This window comes from Cuculus canorus, chromosome 2 (genome assembly GCF_017976375.1).
Source record: "Cuculus canorus isolate bCucCan1 chromosome 2, bCucCan1.pri, whole genome shotgun sequence".
In the NCBI taxonomy this organism is placed as follows: Eukaryota; Metazoa; Chordata; class Aves; order Cuculiformes; family Cuculidae; genus Cuculus; species Cuculus canorus.
In genome coordinates, this window is record NC_071402.1 from 65,083,058 (window position 1) to 65,100,159 (window position 17,102).

At 37.8% G+C, this 17,102-nt stretch overlaps 1 protein-coding gene across 1 annotated transcript in view; it reads left to right on the forward strand.

Moving 5' to 3' along the window:
• Nucleotides 1-17,102, forward strand: part of LOC104061008 (dynein axonemal heavy chain 5) — a 158,324-nt gene that overhangs the window by 56,137 nt on the left and 85,085 nt on the right. The window contains exons 42-45 of the mRNA XM_054058697.1: nt 4,961-5,148; nt 6,342-6,536; nt 13,255-13,389; nt 14,877-15,066. Of these exons, the coding sequence (XP_053914672.1) occupies nt 4,961-5,148; nt 6,342-6,536; nt 13,255-13,389; nt 14,877-15,066 (708 nt within the window). The remainder of the gene's footprint in view (nt 1-4,960; nt 5,149-6,341; nt 6,537-13,254; nt 13,390-14,876; nt 15,067-17,102) is intronic.

Sequence of the window (17,102 nt, forward strand, 5' to 3'; positions counted from 1 at the left end):
CTTATGAGGAGCAGCTGAGAGAGCTGGCATTGTTTAGTCTGGAGAAGAGGAGGCTGAGGGGAGACCTTATTGCTCTCTGCAACTACCTGAAAGGAGGTTGTGGAGAGGAGGGAGCTGGCTTCTTCTCCCAAGTGACAGGGGACAGGACGGGGGGAATAGCCTGAAGCTTCACCAGGGGAGGTTCAGGCTGGATATCAGAAAAAAATTTTTCATGGAAAGAGTCATCGGGCACTGGCAGAGGCTGCCCAGGGAGGTGGTCGAGTCACCTTCCCTGGAGGTGTTTAAGGAACGGGTAGATGAAGTGCTGAGGGGCATGGTTTAGGGAGTGTTAGCAATGGTTGGACTTGATGATCCGGTGGGTCCTTTCCAACCTGGTGATTCTATGATTCATTGCCTTGGAGAAGGCAATGGAAACTTGGAAACTTGGAAACTGGCTGAGCGCTCCTATGAGCCATGAGAGCAGAAGACAATACATTGAATGTACTATGTTGTATGACTTCTCTTCTGTATTGTGTTATTGTATTCCTTGCCTGAGGTAAATATGGTGTTTATCGCTAAGGCCAGATCTTCACGTATAAAGAGAGAAGATAGTTGCCTAGTGACTAGAAACTATGGAAAGCTGCTCATTTGTATAATACCAAATAAACAGAAGAACATTTCTAAGCTGGAAACTGAACTAGCTGCATGTGTGAATACCTTCAGTCAAGGTCACAAGTTACTCAAAGCACCTCTCATAACTCCCAGGTCTTTGGGCTACTTCTAGTTTTGTGCAGACTTTACTCACTGGTAATAAACAGAAGAGGACTGGGACCAGATTCTTGTCTGACTAAGCATAAATATGTTCATATCATCAAGCACAGTCACCTATTGTACCTGCAGTCATCAGTCTGGAGGTGAAATGTCAGCCCTTTCTCTTTGGAGTGGGTTTGTCTTTGTTCTCACTGAGCTGTTGTCTTTTTCTTCTCTGCTCTTTCCTAGAGAATGTTTGTATGTCTTTATGTTACCACCCTTTTTCTTGACTCCTTGGTGATTTCACTTCTTTTGTATTAAACTGTTTGTGAGTTGTGTCGGTTTAGACAGCTAGCCTCCGTCTCCTTGATATATTTCTGCCTTCTTAAGCTGAGCTTTTTTGCAACTTGTCCTTTCTCATTTAGGATTGAGGCAGTAGTAATAGCTACAGCTTTGTCCCTGCCTTCTTTTACTAAAACTGAGCAAAATTTCTGTGTCTAAGAACATGAGCTGAGTTTTAGGGCTCAGCATTCTTTGTTGTTTTTCTATAAGCTGATCATATTCCATGTAGTATTGTCATGATATACAACAAAAGCTGAGTAATACTGTGTAACGTGTTCTTTTTATCCGGCTGCCTCATTTAATGGCACACTGGTGTTCAATGTGAGTTAGAAAAGATGCTTATAGAACTCAACAAATTGCTGCTCAGGCGACCATGATGCTTGTGACTGCTTTCCTCTATCAATTTGCTGGTAGTTTGGTGGTGTATTTCTCAGAGAATTTGTCTGGGAATTAGATACTAGATCCAGTTGAATAGAGCCTAAAGAATAGGGTGATTTTTTTTCTTCAGCATTCATCAGACTGTTCTGTATCTGGGAGGAAAAGTAAGAGTCTGTTCTTACGTAAGTTATTAATGCTCTCATTTGTGAATGGCACCAGTTACTTTGGACTTATTTTCAAAACTTGGAAGGGCCTGTCTTGGAATCACAATTTTTCTATTGAAACATCTTTAAGATATTTGATATTTCTTGAAGAGTGGATACACTGAAGTCCAGGAAGGAAATGAGCTCTTTTTGGTTTAATAAGTGAGTTTAGAGAAAGATTCTTTAATGCATGCGAGATCTTTAATGGAAAAAAGGATAGTTTTTCACAGCTGTAGAAGCGCTTTCATGCAGCCTGATAAGAAAGTCTTTCTGAGGCAGGAGTAGCTATGCTGTTTGATTTTTATATCATGTGTGGACCAGGTTTGTAGGCTATCTGAACTGATTGGGAGGGTGTATGTGTGTGTGTCACATTTCTTAGACATAGTTAAAGAACTCTTTAATCCTGTCCTCTATTTTCTGCTTTTACGTAGATTACCCTACTGTGTTCTGTGTGGGGACAGAAAGTAGTGTGTGACAGTGCACAATGAAAATTACATTGTCTCTAAGCTATTATGCAGCTCACAGTTTGCTTGCTGTGCCTTTGCTTATGTGCGTGTGTGGGTGTATGCATGGGTGTGTCTTTTATTTCTTTTTTCTTTTTAAACACCACCAGCATGAAATAATTTTGCAAGAACAGAATTCATTCAAAGCTGTGGGATATTGGCCTTGCCAGAGGATCAGGTTTCCTACCTCCATGCAGCAGGTGGCATTACAGAACAAGTGATTTTTTTTTTTTTTCTCCCCCAAGGAAAAATTATTTGTCTAGAACTGAACCTTGCCATTCTATACAGAAAGTAATTTCAAAACCCTTTAATATACAGATAATACATACAAGAAACAATATTATATGGAACAAAGTCTCCTTGTTATAGAATATCCAGCTTCGGGGCTTTTCCTTGTTGCATGCCAAAGAGTACATATTGATGTTTAATAAACAAAATAGAAAAAATCACCTTTTTTTTTTGGGGGGGGGGGTGTTGGTATTTTTCTAGAATGGATCCTATTAGTCATATAACACATGTAACAAAAGGGACCAAATGCATTTGAAAAATCTCTGCAAGAATTTCTCGTCAGGGAGCAGCTCCACAGGGAAAGACAAGCCAGGAGCCAGGGGTGACCACTGCATAAGCAGGGGCAGGGACTTCACTGACCAGGGCATCGTCCCGCAGTGCCTGAGCAGGGCAGGTTGGTGACAGCCTGTTCCGTCAGGTGTTCAGTGACCATCAGACAAGGTGAAATAACAAGCTAAGAACAGAGTCTGCCTTGGAAGTTCAATCAGAAATAGGAGGAGGCATGCTGCAAGTAAGACTATGGAGGGTTCTGGGGTCCTTCAGGGTGTTCAGTCAGGAAGTCAGGGTAACAGGAGCATAGTTACATACAGCATAGCTCAGGCAAAGACTGAAGACTCACACCTGCCTGAGCTGAAATGCAGCTGCTGGACTGGAGGACAAAGACAATGGGTAGAACCTGCAAGGAAGAGTGATCAGGACAATTAAGTCCTGTTGGTGCATCCAAGGCCCTGATATTCCTCATCCAAGGGGCAGACCATTAGTTAAAGTACTTGCTGCTACACTGAAGCCAAGGAACATCCTTCCTTTGTTTTTAAAGACAGTGGGATGGAGTCTTTCACATTTTAAATTTGGTACTTATATATAGAATTCTCTAATCTTTGTTTTGTTGTGGCATTGTGGTATTTGTCTATATTCCATTTGTTTTTAGATTTTGTGATTAAGTCCATGTGACATTTTATTATCTTCAAATTCTTTTTTTTTTTGAGCATGTTTTTCCTTACAATATCACAGAAATTATTTAGAAGGAGTTTAGAAAAGATTACTGTGAAATTGAACTGAATTTCATGGGAGATCTGCAGTATTGACCTGGCTGAATCAAATCTTAAGGAGACAGTTTTGCCTGTACTACTACTGGTTTTGATCTGGTATGATACCACTAATTTTGTTGAAGCGTTCTTCCAAAAGTTCATGGGTAAAAAAGACCGATCAGTGCAACAATATTAAAATAAGTAGTTAATGGTCATGAAAAAGCTAAAACATGAATGTAAGATTCTTTTTTTGTATTTTATTCTGTTTTTATTGTCTGCAAAAACTGACAAATGTCGATTTCACTGTACAGCTGATCACAGTAGAAGGTGGGTCAGAGCATTAATAGTATCATTGATTTTTGAGTACTTTCTCTTCATTAGCTAAGAGTCTTAAGGAATTAACATTACACATAAACCACCCTTGATTTATTTTACCAGTGCTATAGGCATTGACACACAAGGTATGGCAATGTGGGGCAGCTATGGGCATAGTTGTTCAGCACTGCGAACACACAAATGCTTTTTCTTGGACAAGTGCTTTATTTCTGCATTTAGCAATGCCTTCAAGTGGCTTAAGCCAAACCAAGCTCCACCATTCATTGAAATGAATTAAACCCCTCTGAACATTTCTTTGTAGCGATGGTTAAAATCCTGATCCAGGTCCTTGCTGGACACAGGCAAAAGGAAATACTAGTCCAGAGGGGGCTCTGGGAATGGAGGGGATGGCACCGGTGAAGTTCCTGCAAACACTTACTAGCTTTTGATGGTTGTGGAATGGATGTGGAAAGAAGGGGATTATGTAGCTTTCTAACGACTGCTCTGGAAAGCTGCCACTGCAGACTCTTGTGTTTCAATCATGCTAATGTGATACAAAAGAAGGAGTACTTGACTCTCCCAAAAGACATTAATTTCATGATGTTTATGGATGCTAACGTCTGTCTAGAACCATGTGGCCTGTTCCAAATAACAGTTGTGTGACATCAGTTTCCTCTCTCTTGAAGAGCAGAATGCTATTCTCCAATAGTTTTTGACCTGTGAATTAATTGTTATAAAATTCAATGATGCTTCTGTCACAAGTGTAGTGGTTTCTGAATTTGATTCTGTGTTTTTTGTTTAGGTAGATGCCTCTCAAGCTCAACTTTGACAGTGATGCATAGATGAATTTCCATGCTATACATGTTTATGCTGTTAGGTGCTATATACATTATTATTGAACAGAAAGCCTTATGGTTACTGTAAAAGTGTAGGATTCTTTATAAAGAATTCTTTATATCTTTCCTCCAAGGGATAATTCTTTCTCTGTGTGTCTCTAATGCGCAGTCCAGTTTATTATATTTTGAATTTTTACTTCTTATTTTACTCTGTGTTCTTATTCTCCATTCTTCTCATGTTACATTAAGTTGTATTGAACATGCTATATCTTATGTATACATTATTCTTGTTTGAACTGATTATTTTAACAAAATATTTTTCTTTGTGCTTTTTTCAGGTTTAGCCCAGTCAGGTGCATGGGGTTGCTTTGATGAATTTAACCGCATTGAACTTCCAGTTTTATCAGTAGCTGCTCAGCAGATATATATAGTACTTCAGTGTAAGAAAAATAAGAAACCTCAGTTCATTTTCACTGATGGTGATGTTGTTGACATGGACAGAGAATTTGGTATATTTCTGACTATGGTATGTGTGTGAATATACGTAAATGGCGTTGTTCTGAAAAATCTTTCTTGTTTCATTTCCCATTGAATTTTTCCTGTTGAAGTGATTGGAACTGTCTGTTAGAAAATAGTAAATACAAATTTGAAAAAATTATTATTAAAAAATAACAATGGTATTTTCTCTTGCCCATATTTTTAACTGGAACTTAGGAGTAAAGGTATGCAGTTATCAATAACTACATATTTTAGGCTTTTTTTAATTGAATATTTGACAGACTGAGACTAAACCAAACCATCTCATATTTGTAGTCAAAGTCTGTCAAAATAAACCAGATGTAATTGACTACTGCAAGGACTACTGTAGTTGGTCCAGTCAGTAGTTCACCACCTGTGAAGAACTTTTGACCACAGTCCTTCTTTATGACAGTACGAAGGAAACCACCTTCACTCTGGTTCCCTGGCCTCCTGAAGATTTCTGTTTGGTGCCTGTGGACTGCTTCTAGCAGTGCAGGAGGCAAAGCAACAAGAAAGCATGTAAGATTATCTTACAAACCTCTCTGTATCTTCCCCTCCTTAGTTGTAGCCTACATACCCATAACACAGAATGGAAGCGTTTGTCTTTATTTTAAGGTTTCCTACTTTTAAAAAGATGTTAATATTTTCACTTTGATTTGAAAAAGAGGACAAATTAATGACATACAAAGGCCAATAGGAAGGCAGTTTGGAAACAGCTGGAAGAGTTTATCCTGCCTAGCCAGCCACTACTGTTCTCATAACTGAGCTATGCAGTAATTGTATGAATAACTTAGACATCTTCAGTGAAAGGTCAGATCATTTAGTTTAAATTATATTCAGTAATGTACACTGTACTGAAATGGTCTAGGAATGCTCACAAGGGACAGCAGCCTCCAGCACTGGAACGTGGTCAAGACCCTGAGGAAAATAACCATTTAAAACAGTTCTAACAAGATTTCTAAGTGGTAGTCTGTATATGTCTGTGTGTCTTGGGTATCTTCAAATAACACATGTGATACCACATGCTTCATAAACTGCAGTATTTAGGCAACTGTCTAGTGATGTAATTGTGATATGCTCAAGTTACCCTTTGTAATCTGGCTTGTGCTCCTGTCTGTCAAATAATTATTAGAGAAGAGAAACCTTCCTATCCTACTTCCATTACATAATATTTCATTTTATATTTTTCATTTTTGTCAGAACCCTGGCTATGCAGGACGGCAGGAACTTCCAGAAAATCTGAAGATTCAGTTTCGCACAGTTGCTATGATGGTGCCTGACCGCAGCATTATTATGCGAGTCAAGCTGGCAAGTGCTGGTTTCCGAGACAACCAAGTCCTTAGTCTAAAATTCTATACACTCTACAAACTCTGTGAAGAGCAGTTATCTAAACAGGTAAAATAAATATTTGTCGAACTGTAAGTTATCACTGGAAGAGTATGGAGAGAATATACTTTCATAGAATATATAATTATTTTTACACTCATGAACCTATCTGTTTTCTAGGGTTTTCAGTTTCAAGTTCTGCTTTGTATAGTAAAGGCAGTTTGATTTGTGATTTTTAGGCAGAGTGGAGTTATTGGAAAATTTATGAGGAACAGTGTATGTTGCTCTGCTGAACTTTGTAAAGCACGCATTTTTCAATCTCCTAAGTTATGGAGGCTAGATCTACTGGAGAAGCAGTGTAAGAATTGTAAATGACTGAAGGGTGCCTAAAAGGCACTATCTTGCTCGTTGCTACCAGAAAAGGCTATTCTGTTTAGTATGGAGTAGAAACAAAGGTTGAAGCTGTTTTTATAAAAAGAAAAGGTCTACTTGTTGCCTTTCGAATGCCCTGTGTTGGCTGTCCCCTAGAGGGTCTCAAAGAGAAATCATGTGAATGTTAGGCAAGTTGTAGCTCAAATACCTGGTTTGGATCCTAATGAGGCTGTATATATTGACTATATTCTCCACTATGTTATTTCAGTTTTATACCACTTATTTGTTAGTGACTACGTTGACTTCCATGTAAAGATCTTGGACTGCAGCAGAGTAAGATAATGGCACATCATATTGCCTTTATTATTTCGGTGTTAAAACAAAAATGTACAGATATGGGTTTTCCTTTCTCCATACCTCTGTAATTTCACTGTCAATATACATAACCAAACTGGATTCTGGTTTTAATTCTCCCAAGTTTCTTTTTCTGGGAGAGTTTTACTCACCAGCTATGTGTTGTAGACTGGCTTCTGAGGGGGTCATGTTTGCTACTGACTTCCCTGTAATATTGCCCAGAATATCTCCATAAAATTAATTTTTGGGCAGTCTGAATTGATCCAACATCACTAGTGTTAGTCCATTTGTTGCTGTCCAACCTCCTCTCTCAGTCCTGTCATCTGCCTGTGTTTTATAGTTACAAGGCTTATAGGCTGTGTTTGTCAGAGAATAATTTTCCAAGAGCTCACTCTTTAGTAGAATTTGTGGACATTGTTTACGAAAAATTGCGTATACACAGTTTCAGCAGTTAGCAACATAGGTTGTCTACAGAGTATTGGATATGGAAGTCTCTTTTTTTAACTTAGGATTGGCCTCAGTAGGATTAAATTTTGTCATTGCTTCAGTTTGTGTGGTCATTTTTGTCCTGGACATGATTCTTTACTTCACTGTGGAAAAGACATCTATGCAAGCATCAGAAATTCAGTCATCTGCTTCTGCCAAAGTGCTTTCTTTATTTTGTGTTGTTATGAGTTTTGGATGTGTTTCACTCTTGGACAAAGTACTTTAAAATAACACACACACTGTCAAACAAAACCAACCTCAGTATAAAACTTATTTTAACTATCTTAACAATGTACAGTGTTTCATACATGACCATTGCTGCATCTTCACAAAGAGTTTCTATGCGTAGTTTGGTCATTTCTGGAATCTCTGAGACAGTAAGATTCTCCATTCAGCGTGTTGATCAGCATATCGAAGCATGTAAGTAGTGCTTATCACTTGGCTTAGGAATTGTAGGAGCTGCCTGAAGGACTCTGTGAAACTGTCTGAAATTCTCATCTGGAGAACTCCTGTACCAATTAGTTAAATGCTTTGTTGTGAAGGCTTGTAGCTCAATCACCTTGTCTAAGGTCAGTCCTTTATCTTGTATATGCTGATGCTAGCAAGGGAGTTTCTTGCTATTAATTAATGGAAATTAATGACTAAGTGCTCTGGATATACACATGGGTACAGCCCTCACACCCAGCTACATCACAATTATATCTTTGAAACTTATGCTTATATCTCTCTTATAAATTAAATTCCATAGTTCTTACTACACAAGCCATGACATCTGTGAGGAACAGTTTTCCCTGTGAATTTATAATTTCTTTGGGGCCCACTAATATTTCTCCAATATCCATCAAAGAAGCCTGCTATGCTGATCTTTGCGCCTAGATTGTGATTCTATGCTCTATAATATGAGCCAGGAAACATAGCTTTCTGCAAATCCATTGTAGTATGCAGGTTTGTCCTGCCTGTGACTGTCGGCAGTTTTTTGGACAGCCTTGCTATTGTATAAATCTATTATATACAGTTACAAAATCAGAGAAGAGCTGAGTTTAGAAGAGACCTCAGGAGGTCAACAAGTCCTATTCTTGTGCTCAAAATGGGTTCAAATAGTGTAGCTGGCTCAGCACCTTGTCTAGGTGATCTTCGAATAGCTCCAAGGACAGAGACTCTTTGGTCAAGCTGTTGAATAGTCTGACCACGCTGTCTGCTCACCATTTTGTCTGTGAGGATGTTATTGGAGACAGTGTTGTAATCTGAAATGCCTCTGCCCTACTGTGTTGCTCTTCCAGCAGATGTCAGGGTGTGTCAAACCATCAGTGAGGACCAGGACTTGAAAAAATGAGGTTAATTCCAGTTGTTGAAACTGCATCTTCTTCCTAAATCAGGAAGTTTGCAACAGACGTTTGCCATGTTGATCAGCCCTCTAATCCTAACGCAAGTGCTCTCAGCTGACGTAACTCCTCGTTTGGCCATCATACCCTGTCCTCCCTAAAGAACCTCTACCCATCCATTGCAGCACTCCAGTCATGCAAGCTGCCCTACCACTCTTCTATCATCCCACTTAGACTGTAGCCCTGTAACTGCATACGGAGTTCTGTTTTTTCCTATTTTGTTACCATGCTGCGTGCATTAGTGAACAGGCACTTCAAATTGGTTCCTACTTGTGCTGGTTACCCAAGAAAAATGTGAGAGCTTCTGCCATGATGGTGTCCTCTTGGCCCTTCCTTATCTGCTTGCATACACTTGAAATGGGCTGTATTCCATCCTATATTGTCATTCTTGAGGTCTCTCAGTTCCTGAAGTTTGTCATGAATTTTTTTTTAGGTTGGGAAATACATCTCATGCGATGTGTGGTTGTATGTAGGGAGAGATGTAATGAGTTCATCTGATTAGATATGAGAGTCCCATGAACTGGAGATGTTTCTAAGAGTACAGTGGGACACAAATTACTTCTGTCTAGCCAGAACACTAGAACTATAAAGTACAGACAGGCTTTATTGGACATATTAATCTGTCTTTTCCAGTGGAACTTATTGTTTTAAATTTTTAATAGTAAATTTTAAGTTTGAAGTAAGTACTGCTGAGTATCCGGGCAGTTGACTGGAAAGAACAGGGTCACATAAAGAATCAATGCACTAAGAAATGGCAGAACATTGTCTGGTTTCAGCAAATGCAATATACAGCAAAAGAAGAAAATAACAATGAACAAACGTTCACCAGCTGAACTTAACTCCCACAAAATCTAAACAGAATTTGCCAAAAGGAATACCTGAAATCCTCCAGACATTTTATACACATAAATGCAGAGTCTGTAGAAAGAGGAGCTCTGACTCACAAATAGCCAAAAGCACCCTGAGTGACTATTATCTCCTTCAGTGAAGAAAAACTTACAAAAGCAAGAGAATTGTGCTTACCAAATGTAGGAAGCCCAAGGTGTCTACATGTCTGTGAAACAGTTATTCTGTCAGAGTCCCCAAAGCTGAATTATTTGCCTTTGTTATAGGACTTCTAGTTCCCTACTGCATCCTTACACAAGCCCTCACTGAGACTAAACCATAGAAACTGAAACACAAAAGAATATTAAGGCTTGAAAGCAGATCAGGCTATAATCCCTTTTTGAGGACCATCTGTTTAAGGTATTTTCATATGGAGGAAATCATGGATAGCCCTTTTTTTCTTTTCCTCCCAACAGCGAATGTGCTCCTAGGGCCGAGAGTTTTATTTGCAGATTTTTGAGATTTCTAATTCTTCCTTATGAAAGCAGGAGCTGTACCATTGTAGTCCATTTGGCCCAAATGTGTTTATCCACTTGGGTGCTGGACATTTTGTTTAGAGAGATACTGTGAGAGACAGTTTCAAAGGCCTTGCTGAAATCATGAAAGATTATGTTAAGTGGTTTTCCTTGGTCAGCTAGGTGGGCAGCCTTGTCGTTGAAGGAAATTAAGTTTGTCAGGTAGGACCTTCCCTTTATAAACCCATGATGGCTGGGACCATGAGCAGGTTACCAAAAGTAGATTACTAAAGCACTCTTTGAATTGTGAGTATCTCCGATGATGAAGATATTCAGTCTCTCTGAGCACCTTTTCTGTGTTTGACCCCTCTCGCTGTGAAGAATCTTTTACTTATACAAATCATTGTGATTTCCTGTTGCAAATTTTGACCATTGTGTCTTTTCCTCTCACTTGGCCATCCTTTTGTGGACTCATGCCTTATGTCAGTGATGGTCATCTAGCACAAAGGAAAAGAAGTCTGTCAGCCCTTGTTGTGATTCTGGATATTTGACTAGGACATATAATTTAATAAATGATAACAGACCTTATCTTCAACATAAAATCTGCCTTCTGGACTCCACATGAAATTGTTAATCTTTTTGTCTTAATGTTTCCATCTGCAAACAAGTTCTTCTGGCAGTACCTGTCTGAATTTTAATATCTTTTTCAACTGATAACAACATGGTACCTGATTGAAAACAAGGCTGGGTGGAGCCTTGAGAGGTCATCCATTTACCTTTCCAGAGGAAAAATAATTATCTAAATAATTTTCTGTAAACGTTTGTGACTCTCCTTAATATTTTCTATTGCTATTTCCTAGGCAGTGTGTTCCAAGTTTCATTTTCCTTATAGTCACAACACTTCCCCTGACAGTTAATTTGAGTCTCCCTTGCTGTGGTTAAATATGTTGCTTCCTTTTATTTCTATTCAGTCTTCCTCTTTGCTAGTGTTTTTAACACACCAAAGACTTTTATTGTAACTCATTCTACATATTTGCTCTTCCTACAGCTACAGTAGATCTTACTTCTTCCTGATATGGCATATGTTTCAGTCAACTGATGACTTTAATTTCTTTTCTAAATTCTGTTCAGTAGGGTTTATCTTCAAGTGTGGAATCCACCTTTTGGGCACAGTACAAAAGTGCCAACTGCAATGGAAATATTTTTTCAACTGTCCTAAGAAGGACACTTCTATTTTTATTGCCCAGTATAATCGTAGATATGTCATTGGGGAGCTTATGGCTTTAGTCCAATGTCAGATATTTTTCTGCAAAGCTTTCTGTGCCTGATTTGTTTCTCAGCTGAAGGCAGAAGAGTTGTTACTCTTCTTTTTTTGTGCAGCTGGTCTTTCCATCTATGTAGTATTTTGCACTTGTCTTTAGTTAATTGCATCACACATAGATCATTTATTGAATTTATTTTGGTAATTTTGAAATCTAGTTGTGGTCTAATTCACCAGCATGGTATCATCTGCAAACCCAATCAATAAGTTATTTCTTGCTGTTTATTCTGGGTTGTACTCAATGTATTGTTACACTTTGTCAGACTGGGAAGTAGGAATGGCGGTTGGGGAGAATATGTTGTTTTAATGTTGTCTTTGTTTCTCCTCATCCACATATATTGTAATTGGCCACAAATTAAATGAAATTAATTTTCCCCAAGTCAAATCTGTTCTGTCTGTGATGGTAATTGGTAGGTGATCTCTAAGTATTTATATTGACCTATGAGCTTTCTTTTAATTTTCTTTTTCTCTCTTCCATGTTGAGCAGGATTAGTGAGGTAGTGGGTGGGTAGGTGGAAGCTGGCCAAGGTCAATGCACAACAGACGATGTAAAAAGGTGTCTATGCACTCTGTCTAACAAAGACATTTCTGATCAATTAGAGTGAGCACATTTTCTCCAAATATAAGAATGTCTTTATTTTCTGCTTCTGTGTCTGTCTTTGCCACTTAGTTTTCTGAGCAGCCAGTGGAATTGAAAATTTTATAATTTAAAAACTTTACCCTGATAGCTTTCCTTCTAGGATTTGCATCAGCAATTGAAGGGGAAACATCTTACAGAAAATTTGCATGCATTTTCAAATCCGTGTTAACTAAGACAGAATGATATGTTCCCGTACAAATGCTAAAATTAATTGAATACGTTTGTATGGCTCTGCAAATATGCAGCTGTGCCCATAGTGAAATGAAATTCCAACCTTTCCCTGCCTAGGTCCAAAGCTTGTTAGATACACCTCTAGGATGCATGTGGCTGTTGAAAGTAAATCCTTCTGTTCTGAACCAAGTTGTCATGAAACCATCCACTGAGAAGAAAGTCATTAAGTACAAGATGAGATAGGCTTACTTACAACAAATTGTATCTGAATGATTTCAGGGTGTTTTTTTACATAAGCAAGAGATTGGCCTTTTAGTCATTAATCGCAATACCATATATGAAGCTAGCAACAGTCTTTGTGTGAGCAGAAAACAGGGTAATCTGAAGACGTATGGTTTGATGTTTGTGCATCTGGCAAGTTATGAATTTTGAAAAATTATTGAAGATGTAACTCTGTTACAGATTACTTGTAAAAGTGGTAGTCTACCACCAAAGGGAAACTTGGCAGGTATGGACAAAAAACACTGGAAAATATCTTCAGGAAATGATAGCAACAGAGCTGGAAATCTAGTTGAAAAGATGAAGATCTGTGAAATGGATCATATTTAAAAGTTCAGCAGGATTTTTATTTATTTATTTAATGATTTCAGTTTTTATCCCCCTCTTGATTTTAAAGTGCTTGATCTTTGTGGTACTGATTGTATCTATGCGTTATTTCAAGGTTCACTATGACTTTGGGCTTAGAAATATCCTGTCTGTTTTAAGAACACTCGGAGCAGTGAAAAGATCTAATCCCAAGGAACCAGAGAAAACCATAGTGATGAGAGTTCTGCGGGACATGAACCTCTCCAAACTGGTACTGTAACACTGATGACTTTCCCAAAAACATTACTTTGTTTGCGTTTTTAAGTGTATTTGTTATGCACTTTGAAAGCTCTTTTTCTTCAGTAATTGGATAAGCTATTTTGCAGGTTTTAATATGTTCTGTCAGTGAGTGGAGACTCAGAATACAGTTATGTTATTCTCCTGAGCACAACATAATGAATGGTAAAATCCTCTTGTTTTGTGATATTTAAGGAATAAAACAATGAAACCTGTGAAAGACTGGCATCTGGCCAGCACTTCAGGAGCCAAGAAAGATGGGAAGTCAAGATAACCCTTATTTTTAACTTCAAACGAGGCCAGATGCCAATGAAATAGAGTAGGGGGCTTCTTTGTAGACCTCAGACTCAATGAAGGACTGTGGGGAGCATTCGGGGACACCTGTTATAATTAATATTGGGCAATGTGATTAATATGCATGATTTTTACAAGAGATATAATGCATATGTATAAGTTCAGTGTATAAAAAACCTGCTACTTGTAGTCACTGGCATATACAGTAGGAGGATTGATTCCTCCATATATCCAGTACCAAATTAAAAGAATGCCTGGTCCTCAAGACCTCCAACTGATGTTAAGGAGTTTCTTTTCCCAATTTCAGTGACAGTTACTGTGTGAGAACTATTTGTCTTTTAAAGAGAGGAAACCACATCAGACACCTTAGCTCAAAAAATCATTGGAAATAACATCAGATCTTAGGGGACCTAATCTGGTCCTCTGCTTTTTTTTTCTTTCTTTCTGCCCTATTGAAGGAAAGGAAAAATACATTGTATATACTTTTTATTAATGTCATTAAAGATCCTTCTTAATCCTGAGTTTTAATTTACACATTTTTTGGGAGTCTGTTGCCTTTTCAGAACATTAAAAGAATCACAATGAGCAAGGTAATTGGAAGCAGCTAACGCCCACTTGTGTAGGTTAATATCTTTTGATATTACTATTTAAAGTACTCATCTTTCTTTTTATTGCTGTAATTGAAAGGTTATAGCATGTCTAGACTTTGTGTATTTACCTTGGCAGTCAGTTTTGTGATGGAACCAGTTTCTCTTTTTTCTGTTGTTTATTCAGCACATTGGTACATGCGTTCAAACCTATAGACATGCTCCAGTGATTTACAAAAGGAAAAAAATAATAAAAAATCGAAAGAAAATATGACTTGAATAAATCCTACTGGCTTATGTAACAAATGAAGAAATATGTGTGTGTATATATTGAAGAAAACTGTATTAAGATGGTAACATTTTTAAAAGCTCTAAGTGTTTAATTTAGAAATGACTACATGTGGTTGCAATGTATGAAATTCACTTAATAAAACTGGTTCATAATTATCATGTTTGCTTTGGAAAATAAAAGATTTTCTACTGCCATCTTTTAAATGACAAATTCTTGAAGATTGTTTACAGCTCTAATAATAATTTCAATGAATAAATGATATATTTCTCCCTGCTTTATCCTTGACAGGTAGATGAAGATGAACCTTTATTTATGAGCCTCATTAATGACCTGTTCCCTGGAATTACTCTGGATAAAGCTGGGTATCCTGAACTACAGTCAGCCATCCAGAAACAGACAGAGAAAGCAGGGCTTATTCATCATCCACCCTGGATACTTAAGCTCATTCAGCTGTATGAAACACAACGAGTCCGACATGGTTAGCATGCTACATGAGGATTTGAGACTGCATAAAAGCAGTAGTTTTTATAATATCTGCAACAAAATGCAGATTATTTTCATGAAAAATGTATTTTAAGATAGAACAGGTGCATTTTTTAAAGCCTGTGTAGATATTTTGCTAGGAAAATTATGACTTTTTTTGGTTTTTATGTGCAATGCACACATAGTGAGATTTTAGCTTTGTTGTATTACATTTTCATGGGAAGTATGAGAGTGGCCTTCACTGACTGAAATTTCTGTGGAATAAGTTAAAATGTAGAGTATGCATTAAAATTCAAAAACAGCCGGTTTTGTTCAGTATTCTGAAAACAATTGTTGCCCTCAGCCACAGTTTAGTCATGAATCTCACGTTCAATGTTACTGTGAGATTATGATGCTGAGAAGATTACAAAAATAATCTCTTAAACTTTTACTTTGATAGATTCTAACAAGCATGCAATATAATTCTAAGTGTTGTAATTTATGTGCAGTTCTCACCCTTTCAGCTGAGGAGAAATAAGCCCACCTCCTGCTGGACCAGAGGCATTGGACAAGATGGCCTTCAGTGGTCCCTTCCAACCTCAACCATTGTGTGATTCTGTGAAAATACATTTTTACAGTGTACAAAAGGCTAATGAGTAAGGTTTATTCTGTCCTACAAAGGGTAAAAAGACACTAGTAAACTCAAGTTTACAATTCATACTGAGTGGAAAAAAAATACCCCTAGTTTGAAAAGTCCCCCCTACCCCAACTTCTAACCTCTTGTTTAGTGTGTGAAGGGGGAAATATGTAGGAAATGTAAGTAAAGGAACAAAGATTTATGAAGATGTCATCCTTTAAATTCTCTCTTTTCTTGGAATAATAAGAGAATAGTAGGCTTAAACTAATGGAGCAAATAAAAGGAAATACTCACTTGCATAGCACAGTTTGAGAGCTTAATGCCTCAAATGTTTAGTTTGGTTTATTGGTTAAACCAAATAACTAATTAATGCTGTGCTGAGTTAATAATCTGCATCCAGATGACTGGGTTCAGGCTTCCAGTCAGATAATGGCACCTGTATCCATATAGGAACCATGAAAGTCTTAATGATTTCAGTCATGATTACACGTGCTGCTTTTTAGAAGCTATCTGGTCTGTGAGACACTACACTGTTCCTCAAAAATCTCTGGGATCCACTGTGGCATTCTGCTTAGATCCCTCTTCTCTTTACATGTCCCTGCTATTGCCAGGGGCCGTCCAGCTCCAGTTGGCCTAATGCTTGAACATAAAGTGTTTCTACGATGCAAGTTATTGCACGGATGGAAGAAGATCTCTGTTTTCCTGACTTCCATTTGTCCTGTTCATAGACCCTTGGATTTATAGAGGGGCCATGATGGTATTTCAAGTAATGAGGAAAAAAATCTGTAAAATACATGACTCCTCTTGGTTGAATAGAGTCAGTATATGCAAATGGAGTGCTCATGCACATACTCAAACACATATGCGCAACAGTTTTGATCCAAATATTGTTGAAACCAGTAGTAAGGCCATTCCATTGACATAGAGGAGCTTGCATTAGATCTCCCCACATATAACATATGGCATGAAGAAATGATTGGGTCACCAAATTGTTTCTGGGAAACTACTGGGAAACTGTCTGGTACTGGATTAGGTTTGTAACTTTGGTTTGTGATTGTTTGTTCCATACCTTTACTTAAGACATTTTCAAAGCCAACTAAGTATTATGTTGTCCAGTTGTCTCTATGCTTAATAAGAGTTATCTAGCTCCCTTAAATGACTTTAGGAGTCTCAGTTTGAATGTCCATCTGCTTTTGGACAGACTCTGGGCCTCTGGAATAGTAGATATAGAAACTATAAGTAAAAAGGATCAGCTGTAAGCTCTATTGTTGAAGACAAGTCGTCTTTTCCTTAGGCAATATGTGCTTACACTGATGAAATTAAAAGTGTGGTTACTGTTAACTGTTTTTTATGTAAGAAAAATATATTAAAATGTCAGCATGGATGGATGAAAGTGCATATTTTTGTAATTTTTG